At 42.4% G+C, this 23,449-nt stretch overlaps 1 protein-coding gene across 2 annotated transcripts in view; it reads left to right on the top strand.

The window, feature by feature from the left end:
* FBXL7 (F-box and leucine rich repeat protein 7) overlaps window positions 1-23,449 on the top strand; it is a 374,313-nt gene that overhangs the window by 155,222 nt on the left and 195,642 nt on the right. Inside the window, exons 3-4 of one of the 2 annotated variants that reach the window (XM_080377779.1) lie at window positions 4,153-9,659; window positions 10,326-23,446. In XM_080377779.1, the coding sequence (XP_080233905.1) occupies window positions 23,410-23,446 (37 nt within the window). In that variant the 5' untranslated portion in view covers window positions 4,153-9,659; window positions 10,326-23,409. Of the gene's footprint in view, window positions 1-4,152; window positions 23,447-23,449 lie in introns of both variants that reach the window. The other variant, XM_080377780.1, reaches the window with a different exon arrangement.

Genomic DNA, 23,449 nt, shown 5'->3' with positions numbered 1-23,449 from the left:
GTGCATCAAAGGACAGATCTGTGCGTTGCCTCTTGAGATCATCTGCTTTAAAATGCCGGTAGTATTTTGCTATGGAGATTGTTAGTAGTGAAATGACTTTGAGAGTTTAATTTTGGGTAAGGCAATACAGGTTGTTAAATAGCAACATGTCCCTAAGAATGAAGCTATACAATTTAGACGATCTAGCTTTTTCAGGCATTTGTTATACCACAGTGAATACAGTTCATTTAGGTGTGATTTGAAAAGCAGATAAGCAAGTATATGCATTACAGGAATCACTCAAAAAAGATGGTTAAATTTTGAGACCATTTAGCTCAACAATGCTTTGAGAGTGCAGAATACCACTTGGTAATTTAATCTTTGCCTTCATAAGGATCTGTGACATTGGCATTTCTAAGAGATGATTTTTTTTTATGGAAGAGAAATACAATAAAATTAGAAGACTCAGATCTGAGACCATTACTGAGACCACGCTGTGTCCTTGAGACCTGCGATAGAATCATAGAATCACAGATTGTTTTGGGTTGGAAGGGACCTTTAGAGGTCATCTAGTCCAAACCCCCTGCAGTAAGCAGGGACATCTTCAACTAGATCAGGTTGCTCAAAGACCCATCCAAGCTGACCTTGAACATTTCCAGAGTGATACAAGTTGTGATGCAGTTCTGCAGTGTCTCTTCCCTCTCCTGTGCCTTCTGCTATGTGGTGTGCATTTGTAAGCCCATGAGAGCAGTCAAGCATAGTCTACAGCTTTCACATTTAAATTTCCTAATGATTACAGTAACTTCAGTTTGAAAGAGGATTATGACTGGTGCCTTCCCTTTTCCAGTGTGCTTTTTTAATTATCCCCTTGCCCAGAACTACTTGCCAAATAGATCTTTTCCCTTTCTTTTCATTAATCATGATGTAAAACATTGTTCTTCCATTCCTGACGACACATGCGCCAATGGTAATAATTTACAAACTATTTCACACAGCCATATTGTAAAGTGACTAAGTAGTATGCGTGTCAGGAAGTGACAGACAGTATAAGCACTCAGTTACTTGTTTATACAGGGTTTTGAATTAACCTAGATGTGATTAATGGTACTAGTTACCTCATTAAAGGTAATTGAATGAGAAGCTGGTGTTTCAGTGCTAAAGATCTATAAAAATACACTTTTAATAAAAACAATTGCAACTGCAAGCAACTCAAAAAAAAAAAATATGAAAGGTTATCTGTATGCAGAGTTATTTGGTGAAGTTTCCTTACTGGCTAAGGGATCCATCCTGCAGGTCTTTGAAAATGAAATTGAGGGAACAACTCCACAAAAGTTTTAGGAGTGCAGTAACTACATTCGAGTGCTGGGCTCAACTGCCCATACTGACCTCTCAGAATGGCAAATGTGGGACATATGGCCCACTGAGCCAAGAAGAACTGCATGCTGTGCTCTGCTGGCATCGGTACAGACCTCTCAAGTAGCACGCCTGTGCACATGCTTTTGCTGTGCAGAGTGAAATCTGCCATGACAAAGACTCTATCAGTCTGCTAAGACTTGTGTTTCTCCATATGTTGTTGCTGATGAGCTGTAAATATCCTCAAGCTAGTTGTATGGTATAGTACGATAGTTATGGTGGTCAGGTTTCTGTTTAAAGTACTGTGTAAAATAGCAGAGAAATGTGAAACAGATGAAAAAGTTGTAAAACAAAGATGAGATGTAATGGCTGATCTCATGATAACTTCAGAAATTTTCAGTGCCATAAAGTGATGTGTTAGTCTATGGCTTTAGCAGAAAACATAAATGCAAAACAGGTTTTCTCTTTTTCTCTGTTCAGCTAATGAGAATTTGACCAGGGTATAGGCATTTCTTCTTATACTGACCTGCTATTTTTACTCATTTTGGAAAACAATTGAGACTTGCTTATTTTGTATCATGGCCTTTGTAACCCAAACTATACATCCAGTTTAGCAACTTGCTGGATCACTGCATTCCTCATGGCAATGCAGTCCCTGCTATGCACTGAAACAGGCCCCTGCTCTGTCTTGACTTGGTCTGAGTTTCCTGCTTTGGCCACATCCCGTTCCTTCTACCCCTGGGTCAACATTTTCCGTGCAGCATTCCCCCCAGTCGGCTGGATGACAGTGTAATTCTGCACTGGAACTCATCGGAGATCAGCCAGTCTCTCCCTCCTCCTAAGGGTAGGGACAATGTCTGCTTTTATCAGCCTAAGAGGGTGATAGGAACGGAGGTGGCTTCAGCCTCCCTGTTTTCCTCTATGTACCCACAGGGCAGAAAGAGGAATCTAAATCTCTTAATTTTTTTATGGGGGAGCTGTAGGCCTCAAATATTTCCCTGTGCATGCAAGAAGAGAACACACAGCTAAAATGTGTCATGGTAATTAATTCACCGTGTTAATGCCATTTATTCCTCACATTGTAATTTTCTCTTTTTCATTTTACCTTCTTCCTATCCCTCCCCCTGCCAGCTGTGAACCACACAGGCAACCTTCTTCAGAAATCTTTGTCATATTATTTGTGCCACAGCTGAAAATGCAGCTTCTCCCAAAATATCATTGCCTCAGTTCCTGTGGCAAAGTGACTGAAGCCTTATTAGGTCAAATGATTCATTCAAGGTATCTGGGTGCTATTTTTAGCTTTGAATGGGCCAAGACCAGTTATCACAAAATATTCTGCATCAGATTTGATTTGCTTAGAAGTGACAGTACTATCCAAACAGCAGTATCCAAACCAATTAGAGGGGTTTCTATGAGGGGCATCTTAAAATGGGTGGACCACTAATCAGAAGATAATTAAAATGATTAGCAGAATATGATCTTGAAAGTGTATCACTTTCAGTAGTGTTTTTTTTCCCCGAGTTATCTGTTTTCTTGTACTGTTAAGTCATAATAAGAAATAAATATCCCAAAACACAGGCCCATCTGCAGCCTCAGAAAAAGCAAGTAATGTGAAATAACAGTAACCCCAGCTCTGGGTTGGTGTGTTTTTTTTTTTTGTGTGTGTGTGTGTTGTTTAAAGCCCTACATAAATCAAGAAGAGGCCCACAAAGGGAAGACTGTGTGGTTTCAGGGACTGGTCTTGATTTTCTGCTTAGGATAATCAAGATCAGGAATCCATCTCTAATTAAAGGCAAACAGAAAATATGCAGGATTTTCACATACATTCTTTTCATACTCATAGTTTAATGTGCTATGTATACAGTAATCTTTTCCTTTAATTGAACTTTCTCAAATTATGTGCAGACAGCTTCAGCTGCAGGGAAAGGTGGGAGTATTTAGGGTATCTAGAAATTAACTGTTTCACTTCTACCCCAGAGAGACCCGTTTCTTTATCAGAGGTATTCAATAGAAATGTGGTTTCTATTTTCAACAGAAAACCTCAGTGATTCTGTGTGATTCTGTTGTGTGGGGTTTGGGAGTGTATGTGTGTTGGTTTTTGGTTTGGTTTTTTTTGTTTGTTTTTTTTTTTTTTTTTTTTAAATTAGTAGATCCTAGTGAAGATGTTGCTCTGGCTTCTTTGAAGACAGACAAGCTTTTAGTTTTAATAAACATAGTGCTTTCTCCTTGTCTGCTTCTGTTGTAACTCTCATTCTTTTTGCAGTGATTTTCCATGGAAATGTCATTCAAGTAAATGAAATTTAAGCAGGATGTGGGTTTTGTCACTTTGATGGTGATGTAGTTTCCCAGATGTAAGTTTTTCATTAAGAAATTAATATTGGCAGATTGGGTATTACAGTAAACTAAACAAGCTCGAGTATGCGGTAGGACCACATCATTTTGCATGGTGGTGTTCAAGTTCCCCTCCTCGCACAGTGAAGTCTGGGGTTGATTTACATAAATTGTTAGATTTCTAACAGCAGCACCCCATAAGTCGAACTATTCCTCATGCTTTTGGCTCCCTTTCTGAGACATATTGCTGACACTTCCATCACTGAGTCAGTATAGCCCAATGAATCAAAGTCTGATGTCTAGTTTTTAATAGAGGGAAAGGTTTCTGATGATATATGTGGTCGCATTGAATTCTGTGGCAAAAAGATGGATGATGATTAAAGTTTGGCTGAGACAGTTCTACCCTAAGATCCTCTTCACCTAACACTCCGAGAACACTTATTCACACAACTTGACTTTGTCTATTAAACATGTTTTTCATAATTGCAGAAGCTCTGTTGAACTGGATGTCAAGAACCAGCATTGCCTTCCACTAGGCCAGTTGTCCAGAATGGCTTCAAACATAAGCTTTTAGGAAAAGCAATACTGAGGTAATTTCTAATCAAGCAAGATTCATTATTTCCAGCGAAACAGTTTTCTCAGGAGTGGGGTGGGAGGTGGGGGGTGGGGGAAATATTAAGAACCAATGTCCTTGAACAAAAGAGTGAATGCCTTTCTTCCCTGATGTAAGAATAGTAATAGCTGTGCAAGGAAAACTGGAACTATTTTTTTGTAATGACTATTTATTTTTGTATGCTGTTGGTCCAGTAGTTAGAGGCTTCCTGTGAATCATTTAAATTAATATGGGCATTTTGGGGGTATGTATTTTTTAACAAGTTTCTTTAAAATAATAAAAGCAAACATGTACTGCTTGGTTAGTCACCAGTGCATCCTTGGTTCTGCCTTTTCTTTCTCCTCTGTTCATGTGGACTCCACCATTTACTCCTCTGAAAAAAAAGATGAATGGTAAGAGAAGGCTGAAAATGGTGAGCAGGCAGCTAGGTCTAAAATAATTCTTAAGGTCATCACTGCAGGGGGAAGTTTAGCTTCACCAAAATGCAAATAAACTGCCCATCCTTCCTGCAGTGCTATGGAATTGCATCTCCTTCACAAGACCAAGTACTTTTTGCTTTCTGACTGTTCTCAGCCCTGTAGATGTTGCAGCACATGCTTATTCTTCCTCAGATTTGCTGAGTTACTGTGACTCACTGTGGTCTGCTTTCTCTGCCTCACTGATGGCCTGTGGGTCTTCCCTGTAGCCATGACCTCGCTGCAACTCCTTCTCTCATTTTGCTGCACCATAGTCTGCTGTCTTCTGGGCACAATGGGCTCCCTACAGGCTTTGGTTAGAGGCACCAACTCATGAACAGGGGTGATCTCAGCTGAAGTCTGATGCTGTTCCTGCTCTGTTGTCTGCCTAACTCCACTGTATGAATGTTTTATAGTTTTGTAAAGCAGCTCCTTCATTGCCACAGGTCATAGTAGAGTAATATTTTAGTGGCGTGAGAATGACCTCATAAGTTATTCAGCCTGTATGGATGGTGGATGGCCGCAACTGCCCTTGCAGGGCTAGCCTAAGCCGTGCTTGCTTGCAAGCCAAAAACCTCATGGGTCTTCTGGCTAATGGAAGTGACTCAAAATGACACTAACTTTGGTTAGAACAAATAATAATTTTATTTGGCTTTTTTAGAGGTACTTTTTAGCTAGTAGTGTTACTCTAGTACTCATCAATAAGAAATCGGAGAGTGGGTAGAACTCAGCTTCTTAAGCATTTTTTACTTCCTAAAATTGACTCTAAGCAAGTTTGTGTTTTACATATTTTGGGGAAAAAAAAAGCCTTCTAACAATTAACATGTAACTTTTTTTCCTTATAAGGAATCCTATTAATACCTCAGTTTTACAGATTTACCATAGTAGAAAAGTTTAATCCAAAAATATGTAAGAATTCTTTTCTCTGTAACTTTAAAATTGGCAGTGAACAACCACTGTAATTTTAAAGTAGCTATTCTGTATTTTGATATAGGTTGTTGCAGCTTTCCTCTTCAAGCTAAAGAATATTTTTACTTTTTCCTTTTCCTATTTTAAAAGTTTAGAATATTGTGAACAGTTCATTTTTTTTCTATTTATATATTACAAGAAAGATTATCTTAATATTTCAAAGAAAAAATGGGCCTCATTTTTTATAGTATCACTTTTTTCAGATAGCCTTATTTGGATTAGTCTTTTCTTTTTTAGTAGATTTTGACTGAGAGTGTTTTCTGAGCTTCTTAAAACCATTTCTTCCATGCTTGTTCCTTCCTGCCAAACAATTGTCAATAGTTTCCTAAAAACATTGTTGCCCCAGTGCCTTTGTTGTACTAATTGCTGGGTTTGGGAATTTAAACTTCAAGTATGCTAATCTAAAGGCACTTAGTATGAGATAGACCAACTTTTCTTTCCAGTCCTGAGCCTCCTTCTACTGCATGTTGCTTGATGTGGCCAGTTTGCTTACGTAACTGGGACCACCGTTTGGTCTTGAGTAGCTGAACTCCTCATGAAATCGAAGACTGCTGAGTATTTCCAAATAGGAAAGAGGTAGTTACATATGAACTGTATACTCTTGAGGCCAGGCAAACTGGGTTTTTTTGAGTATGAGCACATGCAGGGGTAAGTGTTGTCCTGTACGAAGGTCCCCTACTGCCTGACCTGCACTTTTAATGCAGTCCAAAAAGAAAAGAAAAGTTTGCGGAATTTACACACCCTGTGGTAAAGCTGTTATTCAAGTCTGTTGATAAAGAAGAAATAAAACTGAAGTGCGTGCAATTTTCAGTCATCTGCTAACTGACTATAAATCTACAGCCGTATATTTATCGCTCCCACCAAGGCTACGGCAATTTAAACAGGCAAGAGAATACAGCTGCCTGTGCCTGTACACAGCACCTATAGACGGGTCAAAAGCCGAAGATACATCAACAGTATCAAGCCGCTGCATAAAAGGTGACATGCACAGTCTAAGGGAGAAATGAAGCGATGGCTGCGTGCAAATAGCCCCCAGCACTGCATGGCAGGGTCAGGTTCTGGTAAGGTTTTACCTTGGCTGTTGTGCCTAGTTGTGGGTGCTGTGCTTAGAGACGCTTACAGACTAAGGGGAGAACACCTAAGACTCATGAGGGTGACCAGGGCTCTTAACAGAATTTCTCTCAAAGAATGAAGTGGGGGTTTTTCATCTCAGATCTGGAAAGACTGAGGGGGAGTTATGATAACTGTGTTCACATATGTGAGTACTTCATGTCCATGGTGGGTGGAACAAAATCTGGTGGGGTGCAGCAAGGAAGATTCAAGTTTGATATTAGGAAAAAGTTTCTCACGGCAAGCATATGGAAGTACTGGAGAAGCTGCCTTCATCACTGAAAGTCTTTGCAACTGGATTAGATAAGCATGGGGCAGGAACAGCTTATGCAACCCCTGCACTTCCCAAGTGACCTTCTGAGACCCTTACCAGCCTCAGGATTTCTGTTGGAAGATGACCTAAATTTCTCCTTTCCTGTACCTGAATAATACTGTATGTTTCATTTTATTTCTTTTTTCCCCCAAACCTTGCGGTGACATATCCTAAAATCAATGGTATCTGCTTAAACATTCCGTCCTACTAGCATGGTTTTTTGGTTTTGGTTTTTGGTGGGTTTTTTTGGTGAGAGCTTCTAAATTTTACAAGAATTTTATAGACGTCTTATCTAAAGACATGCATTTACCAAACTCTTAGGAACATCTTCAGAAAGGCTTGGAGCAGGAACAACTATCCTGAATAAGCAGAAATGTGTCTCTGGGTGTAGGTGTGGTTTTTCAGAGTGTACCAATCCTGAGACAGCTTGTGAGGCCCGTCACTTTGCCTCCACCAATCCATCCGAAATAAGGAAATAACAAAATAACATAGAGCTCTTGACTGTTAAGCCTGAGTTTTTATATTCCCTTGCACTTTTATAACTGTTTGAATTCAGACTTGTTCTTTTATTTTTCAAGGCAAAAGAGCACAGATACTTCAAATTAAAAATGATGCAATAATAAAGTCGAGTTGCACTTTTCTGACAAACATGGGGGGCGAGCATGCAGGGTTAGGAATCCTGGGGTATTTGGGGCCCTGTTTTACTAAGCTGCAGGGACCTCACTGTGGGCTGATAACTCAGGGTGCCAGGTCAGTGGTGAGATATCGTCTTTAAGTGTTAGCCAGAATTTGTTGGCAGGCAGCAGGGAAGTGGATAGAGGACTCGAAGGTCAGATGTTGTTCCAAGTTTGTCACAAATATGCATTAGGGAACAGCAATGTGGGGGTGGACAGGGCTGAGACGTTAGATTTAGCAGGAGACTGGTGCCTGATACCACCGTCATTGCAGGCAGGAGCGTGGATAAAAGAACACAAAACTACAATGCTGTTTTTCATCAGACTTTTAAAACATTGAAATAACTGTAGGGCTGCCCATGATATATCAATATTAGCTCAGCTCTGTCCAGTACAGAAAACATGGTCACATACTTCAGTAGTTTTGAGGTGTGTCTGTTGAATGTCATATAGATTCATGATGGTGCAGTTGCAAACAGGACAGATTTTAACTGCCTGTGAAGGACATAAATTCTCTAAATGTTCTACAAAATCAAACCGGCAGTCTTGCCCAGTACACTTTCTCTTCAGCAGCACGGATAACTGTAGTTGCTATTTAATGAGGCTGTGCAAGCTTAGTCATTTCCTCTGGTCCATTCCCATTGCATTGCACCAGATCCACCAGTGTTGGATTAGGGATGTTACAGGGTGCATACCTTCCTGGTCTCTCTATGGACCTATTGTCCACAAATTTGTGTGATCCTATTTGAATCTGCTGATGCTGTCTCCATGATCTCCTGTGGCAGCAATTTCCACGGTACTGACTTGAGTTTTAGTGTGATTTTTTTATGAAAGGGATGCCTGAGCCTGCCTTTCTGATTTTCTTTCTAGAAAGTTTTCGTTCCTGTACCTTGGTCACTTCAAAATAATAGCTCTGAAGTGTGTGGAGGTGGGTGTGGAGTTTTCCTTCTGCCCCTCCATTTGTACCTGTCTGTAGAATTTCTGCTGGCTACCAGTGGGACGACATGGAGGTAAAAGCATCCTTATAGCCTCTTATCCACTTTCTTCCATGTGATGTATCCTTAAGATGGTGTCCATATTTCTCAATGCAGTAACAAAACTATTCAAAGTATTAACTAAACCTGATGCATTTCCATCTTAATCTCTTTAGGTGTTGGGGGGTTTAGTATTTAAGCAACAAGTGTTATGTGTGCCTATAGGTAATGCAGGTCAGGATCACATCCTTCCTCAGGAAGATGGGAGGTGTAAGAGTAGCTATATAATAGGTGTGTGTGTGTATATATAAATATATATGTATGTATATAATATAATATATATGTGTGTGTATGTATGTGTGTGTATATATATATGATATAATATAATATAATATATATTGTATTATATATAATAGTTTTACCATTACTTTGAACACAGAGAGAATATTTTTATTCTTCTGGAGTAGTGCAGTAGAAGGTCAGTGGCTCACATCTTAAAAGCAAGGAAGGCATTGACAGAACCAGAAGTATGATACTACCTCAGGCAAATTGTGCCAGGGCTAAAGTATTCTTCATGAACAGGAAATCTTGCACTGGGATCTTAAACTAGGTAACGTCTTCATTAATGAGAAAGTTAACTGTGCAGAATACTCCTCTCGGTATATCTATAATTTTCAAAGGGGAAGTGTTTGATACAGTGTTCACAATATGGGTTGAAGATTATCATCCTCCATGCAGGTATATCCTTGGTCTCTCTCCTGTGGGTGAAGTCAGTCCCACGAAGACTGCCACTGCCCTGAGTGTCCTTAATCTGTGGCAGAAGAAGCTGATGGTGGAGCAGCCACTGGAGCTTCCCATGGCTCTCCCTGATCCTCCTTTCAGAAGGATGTGAGTGCACACAGGTTTCTGCTGATAAAAGGCCAGTACAGCCCAAGGCTTCCAGAGTTTACCATGTGGCTCTTGAATGGTCACAAGATAACTTTACGTGCAAAATGCTGTCAGTCTTTCATCCCCTGTAGTGCCTGTTGACACAGAAATACATTCTGCAGCCCTTCAGCCTTGCTGAGTTTTGAGGCATGTGAGAGGAAGAAAAAGAAAAAGCCTTGTTAATTGAGAAATTGAATTTTCTGTGGCTGGCAATATTATCATCTTGGTTTTACAGTACCTTTCCAACTGTAACCATACTGTAAACTATGGCCACAGGTGCATTCACAAACAATTACCAAACAATTCTTTATTGAATTTGAAAGTAGTGATGGTAGCTCACCAGGTACTATTACAGCAAGAAAGGAGGTTAAATCCAGGTGGAAATAGAAAAAAACCTCAACATTATTGTATTTTTTGTCATAGCCCATATTTGACTAACCTGAACAGGTTCATACATGAGGGCAGGGAAGCGAGATATTCCCCCCACCCCCAATTGTTGGCAGCTCTTTAGCAGTTTTCATGAAGTAGCCAATAAAAGAAAAAAATATTAGAATGGTTAGACTTTTAATTTAAAAAAGAAAAAGTATGCCTGATCTTTTGATATGGATTTATCTCTTTTCCCTATAGATGAAAATCTCTCAGAAGCCTGGAAGGTAACAGGAGCAGAGGCTGAACATCTTAATTTCTTCAGATGCAGAATCATATACTCGGGGAAAAATGTTTTAAATATTTTTTAAAGTTTTGAAAGTTGGGGGGGGGGGGGCAAGTATTCAGAGGAAGACACATACCTTTAAACAGACAAATTCTTAAAATATACATTAAAATTCTAAAAGGAGTGTTGTGTTTGTCAAATACATGCAAATACACGTATGCATACACAGAAACCCACATTTCATTTAACCTTCTTGTTGAAAATTGCTGAAGGCCAAAAGAGTAAAATCCTGATTTGCTGCACCTGGGAAAGCGACCTCCTCCTTTCGGATGCCTGTGGCAGGAGAGAGCGGCCAGTGACACAGAGCGCTGCTGGGTTGAAAACGCTGCCAATACAGATGACAGCAGCACTTTGTCTCGGTGGAAATGCTTTGTAGCTTGAGTCATGCCCCCTTCAGACATGCTCGGTACAGCTCCCCCCATCCCCCACCTCCTTTGCACAGCCTTCCTAAAATGCCTTTCCCTCAACAGAGAGGGTTCCCAAGCTGAGGGTAAACACAGAACTCCACCTATTTCCCTCTTTGTTTTAGTTCACTTCAGGTTTTCAATATTGTTTAAGCATAAGATACAACACGTTGCAGAAATGGCAATTAATCCAACACTTCTTTAAAAGTTAAGATATTCAGAAGCAAACTTAATGCTTTCTTTTGCCCATATTCCTACTGCACAAGTCCACATAGGATGCTGTAAGTTATAGTTGTTGGCATATTGAATTATTTTAATAAGATAATTTAAAAGGATCCTTCTCTCCACTTCTCAATTTCTTCAAATTTATCAGGAGTGTCAGAGAAAAGAAGGAAGTGTGTGATATCAATTGCACTGCTTATTTATGGGCTCACTGGGTTTTTTTTAGATTTTATTTTAATTCTTACTTGCTCTCTCCTAGGTCCTTGCTGAAATAGCAGAAACATCTGTCTCTCTCCCTTCATTGAGAAGAATCATTTATGAGACCCAGATTTACCAACAGTATCAGTTACATTCAGCAAACCTCACTCTTGGTCTTATTAATTACTTTCCATCTGCTTTTCCCTCAGGCATCTTGGTTAGCAGAAAAATGCTGACAATCAACAGTAATGGCTTCTTAAGTTAGTTATTCCTTAAGTCTAGCCTTTTGCAGATACAGTTTCAATAAATACATGGATTGGTTTTTTTTTTTAGAAAGAGTCATCTCTGAATTGGACCCAGTCGAAAAAGAAAAATGCAACAATTCCAGAAGCTGGGGACAGTATGGGAAGGGGGAGTGGCTTGCTTTTTTTTTTATTTTTTATTTTATTTTAAACAGACTGATGGTCTTAGCCTCTGCTTTGAACTTTTAAGCTGTAAGGAGCACCATTTGGATTCTGTAGTTGTATGCTCAACTCATAGAAAAAGTAGAGGTCCAGAGGTCGCTGTCAGAAGCAGTTACTACGGGCAAAAGGGGATAGTCCTACTACAGTTTGGGGGTTTTGCTCTTGGTGTTTTTTTTGTTTTTTGGTTTTTGGTTTTTTTTTTTGCTTAAGTGAACATTTATATTCTTCTTTTCCCATGACTTTTCCCTCTTTTGGCTAGGTTGCTCCCTCAGTCTCCTACTGGGAAAGCAGCATTGAACTTGCAGTGCTGAAAAGATGATTAATGGTAGGCAAAACTGTATACAACATGCAGTTTATTTGTGGGGGAGGAGCACGCAGTGAAATGCTGCATTGGAGAATTCTAGGCAAATGGTGTGTGAAATTGTTGACAAATTGCCCTCATTAAACTCACTAAATGAATGCTTTCATGAGAGCATTGGCTTGATATCACCATGTATAACGTAACTTCTGCTTGAAATTGCGTGTGCTGCTATTCTTATCTTTTAAACCCTTGTAACAGCTTTAACATCCTGATAAAGCCAACCATTGTAGCTGTCTTCACTGTTTAGTACGTGGGATGTGAAGGAAAATTGCTGAGGGTGACTTCCATAAGTGGTTCTGAATTATTCATTAATTAATTCATTATCATGAACCGTTCTGAGCCTGGTCACCAAAGTTCATAAATCCCAAGAAATGGATTTAGAAATGCCTTAAGTTCCTCAGACTCTAATGCGATCCCTGTCAATGAAAGGGGCAGTTAGAGGACAACAGTCACAGAAGCCTCTATTTTAAGAAATGCAACTTTGGATACTGTTTAGCTTTGTTGATGGTAGAAAACTTTCAGAAAAAAATATGTCTTAAAGGTGATGGTGTTTGTTGATCCAGTGCATTCACTGGAATTCGAGTAAGGTCAGCGCACTGCACACTTGCCCTACCAAGTTGAATTCTGGCCATCAGCCTAAATATGCCCTGCTGGGCAAATAATGAAGTGTGAAGCTATTACAGGGAGAGCTGTATAGACTACTGAGACCTTCACAGACGAAGGTCAGGCCATGGCCTAGCGAACAGGCTTGTACCACACACAATGCGTGCTTGTTACCAGGTTTTACTATAGTTAGAGGGAAAGCATCCCTGCGAAAAGCTATCATTGTGAACTGTTTGCCTTTGATTAAGCAGTTGGTTTAGCTGCTGCGAAGGAGTGGGACATGCCAATCAACCCATATTGAGAGATCATCCATACAATGAAAAGTTGAAAAATCCCTGTCCTAAACCAAAAGTTTACCATGCAGAAAATGACATGAGTATAGATACAAGGCTGTCTTTGTGTTGAAGACTGCTGGACATTCTGAACAGGAATCATAGTCTAGGAAGAAAAATGTGGCAAGGATATATTGTCAACCATTGATCCACTTGGGGTAAAACCAGATTTGGCTTAGTCCCAAGTGCTCCCTGTTGGAGTAGGCCAAATTTAGCTGCTAATGCCTTGATGGTCCACCAGTTCTGGTGAGAACAGTTACTTTAAAAGCACCAATAGCTTGTATTTTTGGACTTGTTCTTGTGATGTATATCTCAAGTATCTCACAGGATTATAAGTTGAAGGAGAAAGCTGAAGTTCACTGTTCCTCCTAGAAACTGCTTTACATTAAGAAGTCTGGCTGATGTTCCTCCAACAAAGCACTGTGGGAGCTAAATGTCCCACTGTCCTTCACGTATTTGTAATGTCCATCCATTGCCCATAAACCTGGTGTGAAGCAGGAGTTTTTTGCCTGTCATTCCGGTGTGCTAATAAACCCGTATTTATTGATAGTTTAAATGTATACCTGGCACCTTGACCAGACATGGCTGAGGAGCAGCACTCAGGTTTTAAGGCATTTTGGCTGTGAAGCAGTGGCTTCTGACATGGGAGGACGCAAAACCTGAGATGGTAAAAATTGAGTACTGGCAGAGCAAAATCTAGTGGAAGAAATCTCATAAAGGCTTTTAAACTGCTCAGGGCAGTTTCTATGGTTGTTGGAAGATGCCAGCTTTGAAAGCAGACAGTCTTAATTTAAGCTATTAATTTTAATATTCTTTTAAGCACTATAAATTAGATTTTGACGTGTAAAGATAAGTCAACGGGGTGGAAAAAAAATCTAAAGAGAATATGTCCAGAGCCTTAGTAATAGACAATATTTCACTATGGGAGCTAAACTTTTATGTCACCCACTCCTGTACTGATTGCTATGACCGTCTGCTTGATCTATTTGATCTTCTGTTCAAGGGAAAGAAATGAGTTAGGTGCTTGATCCTAGCTCCTGTAATCTGACAGTTGATATTAAGGCCTCCTCTTCATTTCTTTCCATCAGATCCTGATGGAAAAGGATCTACTTTTGTCTGTTGCAATCTTTGCACTGTCATCAGGTGTCTCTGAGCCAAGTTTTTTGGTAATGAAACAGGCAGACTCCTCCTGGAGCCATCAGTGAGGGGCACTTTGTGTGGTGAAGGGCAGTCTCTCACAAAACAGAAGTATCAATGAAAATCAAATTGAAAAAGTAATGCTTCAGCTGTTGGCCCACTTTGTAATAAGATCCCTATAATATTTCTCTTAACTATGAAGGACATGTGCAAGTGATTTAATATGTATGAGCAAAAATATTTAGAATAATAGATCTGAATGTTAGAGATGAAGCAATGACACTTTGTTTCCTAGAAGTGATTGACTGACTTAATTAAGCTAGATACTGGCCTGTTAGATGGCTCATAAAATTTCTGGAAATATCAAATGCATGATAATTGTGCTGGCTTTACACGTGGATACTGTCCTTATGGCAAATTTCCAAATTAGTCATGGACATATGGGACAAGGCAAGCTGCCTGTGGGGGGATGAAAACTGGAGGAGGCAGGGGGCCTTTCCACTGAACCTGATGTACTGCGTGCTAGAATCACTCTGCTGGAACATTCGTCATAGGTGGAGAAAACTTGCTCTGTTATAACGTGGAAAACCTAGCAAAGAACACAAACGCAGCCGTCCTTTTGTGGAAGGGGAAGTATCTGATGCTTGAAGCGTTCCTTTGCATCGAGATAGCTGCCATCAGTGTCCTCTGTGGGTTCATGCCTGGCGTTCACACCTTAGCTTTGTTTCAACAGGTAAATGCTGATGTTTACGTAGACGTGCTTTCCCTGAACTGTAGCACACTAGTCCACCTTACAGTATTGAAAGAGCTTCTTGTGCGTGCTTCTTCAGGAACCCATTTTTCTCAGAGTACCACACTGCTGGTCACAAACCAAGTTCTGGTTCTTGGTTAAGAGTGCAGGACATGGTTATAGAGTGGCATTAGTGTTACTGACAACACAGGCAGCATTTGTTGGCTTTGCCTTTGGGAGAAGGCACATAACTTGCCCTCAGTGGGTGCAAGCTGCCTCAGAGGAAACCTGGTTGAGCTCCACCTGTGAGTCAGGCGACCCAATGACTGGGCAAGATATGGTTCTGCCAGGCCTGCGAGGAAATCTGGGGGCATCAAAGAAACTTTATTTTCCCTCCAGGAAGCCTCACGCAGAGCTAGCTATGAATTCTTCACTGAAAACCAGGAAAAGTCAAGCCAGGATCTGAAGGAATTCCAGACTGACTGTGCAGGGAGTGACACCACCAAGGGAAAATGAGGCATTTTGGCTGCAGGCTGGACAACCCAGGTGTGATGTCTCAGAATGCTCTGAAATACAACCAGACTTTCTGACAGAAACATGGTGAAACTCCCCTTTATGTGGCTAAATTGTGTTGCCTTTCCTTATGAAAGGAAGAAAAATTGGGAGGGAGCCCATCGGGGCTGAACAATTCAAGAGCCTCTGCCTATGCATTTTCTTAGGCTGTTTTGCATTAACATCAGTCTGAGGCAGAATAATGGAACCGGTGGTGGCAGCAGCAAGAGACCAGAAGAAAGTTGGCTCAAGGAACACTGATGAAGACTGAATACAGAGGGAAGTTATTGGAGATTAGTGATGAGAAGAAAAAGTCTGTGGAAATGAGAGACGTTACTGGTTGCTGTCTTGGGAGTGAAGTCAGTAGAGGAAGGAAATAGGAAGGGAAGACCAGAAGGGTGGAAGGGAGCTTTGTTGAGTGAGGTGTCTGGCATAAATGGGGCCTGAGCGGCTGAGATGACAGTTAGCCAGATGCGAAGAAAGGATGTGAAATGAGGCGTGTGGTGTGGCACTGTATGGGTAGTGGGCCAAGGCCAGAGCAGAAGGAACAATGTTTATAGAGATACAATGGTCAGAAGAAGCTTAGTTCAATGCAATGGCCTTTGTCCAGCACCCTGTGATCCTACAGCACCTGCTGTTTCTTGGAAGAAGATACCCATTGCTGAAAAAAGATGCTTTATCTTTCCTCAGTGTTAATTCCTGCAGGCTGTTTCTAGACGTGTTTCCAGAGTTTGTCCACATCCCTGTCTGGTGAGCGTCCACAGTGTGAGTGTCCACCGTGCACAACCCAGGCAGAAATCTTCTCACCCTGCTCTGTTTTTCACAGAAAGGAAACCTGGCCACGCCAGCTGCACAGCGTGCTGTGTGCTGCAGCCAGGGTCCTGAGAGGGACAGTATAGACACAACCACAGTGCTTGGAAAATCTTCCATTTCTATCAGTGCCTCTCTATGTCCAACTAAACCGCAGTCTGTTTAGCAGAGTAGGCTTCCAGCCCTGCAAATGATTGCTACGGATATCAATGAGATGAGGAAATGTATCTTCTTAAGTTCATTCTTTGCTTAGTTCCTGGAGAATGCACCAGCCAACCCTGTTTTAAATCAAACAAAAAAAATCCTACAATAGAACTGCAAGGTCAGTCATAAACTATGGAATGCCAGAATTAATTTTGCCCCTACAACCCTACTATGTCTCCATTGCGCTTATACATTATAATGCCATGATTTACATAATCACAGACTGCTTCTGGGAGTGAAGTGGTTTTGCAGTGTTGGCTGTAGGCCCCAGCCTTGTCTGTAGTGGAAGGTGTACTGGGGACAAGGCAGGGGAATTCAGGATGGTCATTCTGGAGTTGCACGCAGTCTTCATTCCTGTGCTTTCCAACAGTTGAGACTTAGGAGCTTGACTTTGCAAACTCTCTGTTCTTTTCGGCAGATTTTACGTGTAATGTAAAACATGTTTCAACACAGCCTGAACATTTTTTATTGTTTTTGTTGTTGGAAGACGGGAGAAATCAGGTCCAAGTGAGGATTTTCTCCTGTAAAACTAAAAAAATTCAGCAAAAATATCTTAAAATCTCAGGATGGTTTAAACCTTCTTGTTTAAGATTTGAATTAGTTGAACTTCTGAAAGTTTAAAGTAAAACTGGATCTTTATTTGCTAGAACTGCCTGCACTTCATCCATTCTGCAATTGCATCAGTGCCTATCAATAAGACAAACTCATTAAAGGTCCAAAGTGACCTAGAACTTGAACACCGCCTTGATTTAATGCATTTTAACTAGACCTATCAAAGTCATTGTGGGAGCAGAGCCTTTGCTTGGCTGAAGCAGCCTGACCTCATGTGAGGGGATGCTGTGAGACTTCTCAGCCAGCAGAACAGACTCTACTAAAAGCTACCCCTTAAAATACAATCCAAGCTATCCTTAGATCCTGCAGCTTTTTAGCCATGTAAGTCAAGTCACTCATAATTGTGTTAAGGCTACTGATGATAAAATAGCACATACTCTCAGATCATATGGCAATGAGGCCATAACTTTTACCTATAATGATGAAAATAATCTAGTTTTTATTTTTTCCTTTAGGAGATAGGTAGTATTAGTGTATCGTTTTGTGGTTAATGAAAAAATATGCTTTTGATAATTCCTTGAAGTTGCCAGCAACATATTAGTCATTTTTTTTTTTTTGGATTCTTTTTCACTTTAGAATGCCCAAAAGCAGTCAACACAGATATTATCATGGAGTGTTCACAAAATATATGCAGCCATATGAACATGGTGATGTAAAAATATAATTAATCAGAAAAATATTACTTGGCTTTTGCTGTCTTTAAAAGGATACTATTTTTTTTCATCATTTTATTTAAATACAAAGTGTGAAAATAAATGCTTAAAATGTCTCAAGTATGAAAAATCAAAGCTTCCGACACCAAACAGGAAACTAGTCTTAGTTTTGTTGCTGGCCTGGGATACAAATGACTTTTAAACTTAAGTTCAATATAAAGCTATTTGGGAGTAGCTGGAAGTTTTTTATTTTTGTTTATTATTATTTCAAAGAGGAAAGCTTAGACAAAAACTGAAGAAAAAACCCACCAAAACCAACTGTAGCAAAAATTCCAGAGCCAAAATATTTAGTCTTGGAATTGCTGTGATGATGTCTTATGGAAATAGTTCAGTTACTTTCAATTTTTTTATTTTCTTTATCCAGAACCCTTAGTTTGGTTACTTTTTCCAAAATCACTGTGGTTTTATTCATGGAATAGAAAAATGATGCATCATGAGACACGTAATGCACCACAGAAGGAGGCCCATAATGAATGGAGATGTAATACAAACACTCCCAGGAATAATTGTAGCAACATGTCCAGATAGAAACATTTTGGCCCATAACTTCCTTGTTCTTCCTCAGCCCTAATAATTTCTAAGTTCCTCTCATTGCGACAGGATACAGGTCTAGGAAAAATGCATTGATGTCTCCTTGTGAGGAAAGAAAATAGCAATATAGGAAGGCAGATCTTATATAATGATGGAACTTCACCAGTCTTGCAAAAACAGTGGTTGATATCACTCCATTTCTCCTCTCTTAGGTGGGCTCATATTGATGAGATTAAGAGGCAACAAACCCAAAAACTATTCTTGTCCTTACAGAAACTACTTCATCTCCTTTGGATTGTTGAAAAGATGGCAGGACTGATGTGCTTTCAGATTCTTTGTACTGTTTTGAAGGCTAGGGTATCGTGAAGGGTAAACAGTTTCACAAAGGGATTATATTATGTGGTTTAGGCAGCTTAACTCAGTCACAGCCAAAAGACTCCTACCAGTCCTTTGCATTTACGCATAAACACTATGTTTGCAGTTCAAGCTGAATGGTCTCAATGTATAAGGTACTGACCAACTGGAAGACAAGGAGAAAAGAAAAAAGAAAAAAGAAAAAAAAAAAAAAGACTACTACAAAATTTTGCCAAGAGTGAGTGAAACATCTCGAAACTGTTAATAGAAAATATCTTCTTAGGTCTCATCCACAGGCACTGTAATGGTACTAAGTCTCAAACCATATGGCTAGACATAATAGGCCTCCCAGACTCCCACAGCAAATCCCACAATGAACCAACTGTTTGGTAAATACTGAAGGGCTATAAGATGACTCAGTCCTAGTTGAAACTTGTAGGTCCTCTTTGAAGTAGCATTTCCCAGCTGCTCTGTTCCTATTGATGCTTTTGGGCTTATGAAGCTCCAAGTTTGACTGGCCTAAATGCCTTGCACAAAACAGCCATTGTCAGAGGTATCACCTGTGACAAATAAATTTCTGCTGAGAGTTTTATGTGTTTGTACCAAGATGAGTTTAGTACTTTACTGCTTCTCCATGTGCCTTCCATCTCATTCTCCTTTAGAAAGCATGTAATGGGATGTACAGCAGAAATAATCAGTCCTTCATGTGAAAGCTGAATTCAAGTTTCCTAAACCAAGATGTTCTTTCCTGTCTAGGCTTTCTCTTTGGTTGGTTGGTTGGTTGGTGGGGTTTTTTTTAGGTTTGGTTTTTTTTTTTTTTTTTCCCCTTTTCTTTTAGTTCTGGTCATGTCAGAATATTTCTGGGATTTATGCCATAAACTTGACAGAGTGGTAACCTGTTTCCCTAATGTCTTTGCTCTTTACAGGAGTCCTTTGACATCTGGACTTGCTGTCTTACAAAGCATCAGCTTATGCTATTCTTGATGAGAAAAAATACCCCTTGGCAAAGGGATTCATTTCAGTTGTGGTGCACCAAATTTTGAGTTTGGAGGGGAACTGCTATATTCCTTCTCATGGAGGCTCTGTTCTTCCTGAATCCCATAAAATTATTTACGTAGAGCTATGCACTTGGGTCTATGTGAGATTATGTTTCCAACTGGTCTAAGAAACTTCTCTTTTATATGCAAGAAGGTTTGCTGCAAGAAATGCACGGCCTTCTTGGAGTTAGAAGTGGGATCACTGGTCTTTCTGGGCCCTACAACCCACACAGGAAAACTTTCTGGTGGTTGACTGCCATGGGATGCACAGCACACAATGTGACATGAGGAGCTGAGAGGTTGCTAGGGCATCATTTGCAGTGGCTACTCCCATCACTGTATTTCAGGCTAAGATTAGGCACGGCTGGGCTGCACACGGAACAGGGACATGTGCTGGTTTCAGCCTGCATGTGCTTTCCCACAGCTGGGGACCGGCAGTGCCTGGCAGTACCTGCTGCGGGGAGAATGGTATCGCTGGGCATGCCAGCCACAGCTGCCCATCGCTGAGCTGGAGATGAGGGCTTGGGTGACAAAGGTAGACTGCTGTGGCATAGAAAGCCCAAGTTTTTTTAACATCCTACTCTCCCCAGGTGAGTTCCTAGCAAGTGTTTGCGATGGGTTTTTCAAACCCTACAAGCCTCACAGCAGGAAAAATAGTATTTGGTTGTACGTCTTTGTTGGCAATGTGTGGGCCCACATTTGAGGCAAACATTAACGTCGCACCATAACCTTTTACTGTTTTACAGAAGGCAGATTGCTTCTCAACACCCCACCCCCAACAGGTAACTCTCAAAAAGAAAATAGAGGATATTAAAACCAAACACTTGTCTCTGTGCCTGCCTGCTTTGGTGCAGCACAGATTTAGTTTAGCATCAGGGGTTAGAAATCAACCTTTGATTAGAGAAAACTATATTTTTAGACTAATTAGCATTTTGTTCAAAAAACCTAGGATGGTCATTTGATGAGTCTGACCCAAGAAGGCAATATTTTCTTAGACCTTCACTTTTTTTCGAGAAATGAAGGGTGTGTGTAGTCATCTTGAATCAGGACCAAAACTTCCACAAGAAGCATTAATGACCAGTATCTCCTGGGATTAAAGCCTAATGAACATTGCCCACTTACTAGTCTGTCATCTGTGCTGCTGGTACTCTTTTTAGCTTCAGGTAATTCCCCCATTTCTTAAAGAAAATGCACATTTTTTTTCTTTTTAAGTTAATCTCCCATCACCAAAAGTTCAGGCTTTAGAAGCTTCCTCTGTAGTGCTGTCAGTGTTGATGCTTTTGCCTCTGCATTTTCATATGCCATTTGCATATGTTGACAAAGATGTAATTTGCTCAGAATTATCTGTACATGAAGTAATTGTCTTGTGAGTGTTGTGATATATTTAGGAAGACAGGCTTTTTCATACATAACATCATAGTGTGGCACAGGGAAAACTGCTCAACTCATTGTGTAAATCAAATCAGGATTAAAGCAGTTTTGTCTTTTTAATAAGGACATGTAATGACCTGGCAATCAGTGAGCCGTATGCTGATCAGTGTCAGCAACGCCACACATAAACCACAATGGTAGATACTTGCAAAAAGTCAGTAAACAGCTAGTAACTTCTCGAGACCCTTCTATAAATAATCCTAAAGAGCCCTAGCCTCACACACGCATGGCTGTGGGCATGCTGCTCCCCAGACTGTGAGATGCAAGTGCACACCTCAGTCCCAGGGCTGTGGGCCCGCTGATTTGCACACACCTCCTGCAGGTACCTGCATAACCCGTATTTTAGATGCAGTTACCTGTACCTGTGCTGCTCTCTGTGCCACAAGTTCCCTCACACACCCGGGGTGTGGATCCCTGCTTGTCTCACCCCGGCCGGCCACCAGACAGGGAGCCAGGGCCGTCAGGCAGAGGCAAGGTGCCAGTGGGGTGGCTTTTGACAGTGTCAAACCAGGTTGGACTGCTGCTCCATGTTTGCTCCGAGGTGTCCCTCCATCTATTGCAAACATTCATCCTTCTTTTTCACTTCTTTTCAATCTGACTCTTTTCCAAAAATCCTTTGGTAACCCCCAGTTACCACTTGATCTGGGTAACAGTTGTCTAGATAGAGCAAGCTTCACTGTCCTTTTTGTTACTTTATTGTTGACCCTTTGGGGGCAAGCATCCTCTCAAGACTGGCAGTTTCAGTATCAACCTGTTCACATGCAGTTTCCCCTCACTCCCATTTGGCACCAGCTTTTGTATCCCAGCCCCTTTTGCCAGGCAGAAGCGGTGTGGACTCCCCGGCGGTCACGAAAACCTCGATTCCCAATTCTGCTGCTAGGGTGGGCTGCCCTCGGGAAAGGCCCTTACTGCATTAGCGGTGTCTCCACGCCACTTGAGCGTACTCCACCATTTCAGGTATGTAAAGTCCCAACAGACGGCATCGGTAATGGTAGGTGAGTCCCTATCAGGGGTTGTAGTAACGGCCCCAACACTGGAACGGAATGGTCGTATATTGCCTCTGGTTTCGTGACAATCCCCACAGGTCTTCAGAGTTGAAAAGCTTGTCTTTTGGGGTGAAAGAAGAAGCAACTGTTTAAGAAAGCTGAATTAAATAGGAACATTCCACCTCAAAGCACCAACCCTATAGGATACTTGATTAACTAATTTAGGGATGTTAAACAGCTGGGTTTTTTCTTCGATGCGGTGGCAAAGGCCAGGAGCGATGCACAGTCGTTGAGTGCCTGCGGGAAGCCTGTTTGCCCAGGAGGACGCAGCCCGGAAAGCCGGGGAGGGGCAGGCAGACACCCTCCGGCGCGGCTGCCCCGTACCCCGGCGCCTTTCCGACAGCTCCGAGCGGCGCCGGGCGGGGGGCGCCAGGCGGGTGCCCGGCCCGCAGCGCCCGACCCCCGGGGGTGCGGGCGAGCCGCCTGCGGTGCCGCCCCGGCCGGCTCCCTGCGCAGCCCCCGCCGCAGCGGCCCCGGGGCTCGGCCACCGCGGGGAGCGCCCGGCAGCCGCCCGTCGGGGCACGGCCGGAGGCGAGCTGAGGAGGGCCGGGACGAGGGGCTGGGGCAGGCGCTGCCAGGGGAAGGGCAGGAAGGCCGGGCCGGCGGCCCCCGGGGCGCTGGGCTGGGGCACGGCCGGCGGGGGAGCCCCCGGGCGGGCGCTGTGCCTTTAAAGGCTGGGGCTGGCTCTGGGCTCCGTCCTCCCTCCCTCCCCCCGGCCCGGCGGTGCTGGGCGCCGGGAGGAGGCGCCTGCCGCTAACAAAAGTCTGCGGCGGCGGCTTTCCCCTTCCTCCCTCCCCGGGCAACAAGTGGCTGGCGGCGGCTTCCCGGGGGAGGCGGCGGCGGCGGAGCGGCGCTGGAGCATCGGGGGAGCCCCCGCGCCGGCCGCGGGGCGGTGGAGCCTGCGCCCGGGGGCCGTCCCGCCCGTCCTGCTTGTGGATTATAACTGGAGCCGCCTCCCCTGCCCGGGCACCCCGGCTGCGAACCGGGGCGGGGAAGGCGTGCCGATACATCGCTTTTTTTACGCCCTCCCCCCTCCCCCCCCCTCTTTTTTTTTTTTTTTGAGGGGGAAAGGGTGGGTGTCGGCCACCCGAGAAGACGCGGAGGAAGTTGTCCGGCTGCTTTGGACATGTCGCTGTGAAAACTCCTGGGGGCTCCCCCCCACCCCCCGGCCCCGATCCATCAGCCGCGGCCGCTCGGCGCCCCGCGGTGGAGATGCTGCGCGGCGGCGTGGGGAGGCGGCGGGCATGAGGCGGGCAGGATGGGCGCGAACAATGGCAAGCAGTGCGGCAGCGAGGGTG

The sequence above is a fragment of the Falco punctatus genome (genome assembly GCF_963210335.1).
Source record: "Falco punctatus genome assembly, chromosome: 3".
NCBI classification, from domain to species: domain Eukaryota; kingdom Metazoa; phylum Chordata; class Aves; order Falconiformes; family Falconidae; genus Falco; species Falco punctatus.
Note: the sequence above shows the minus strand (reverse complement) of the source record. Positions and strands in the feature narration are given on the sequence as shown.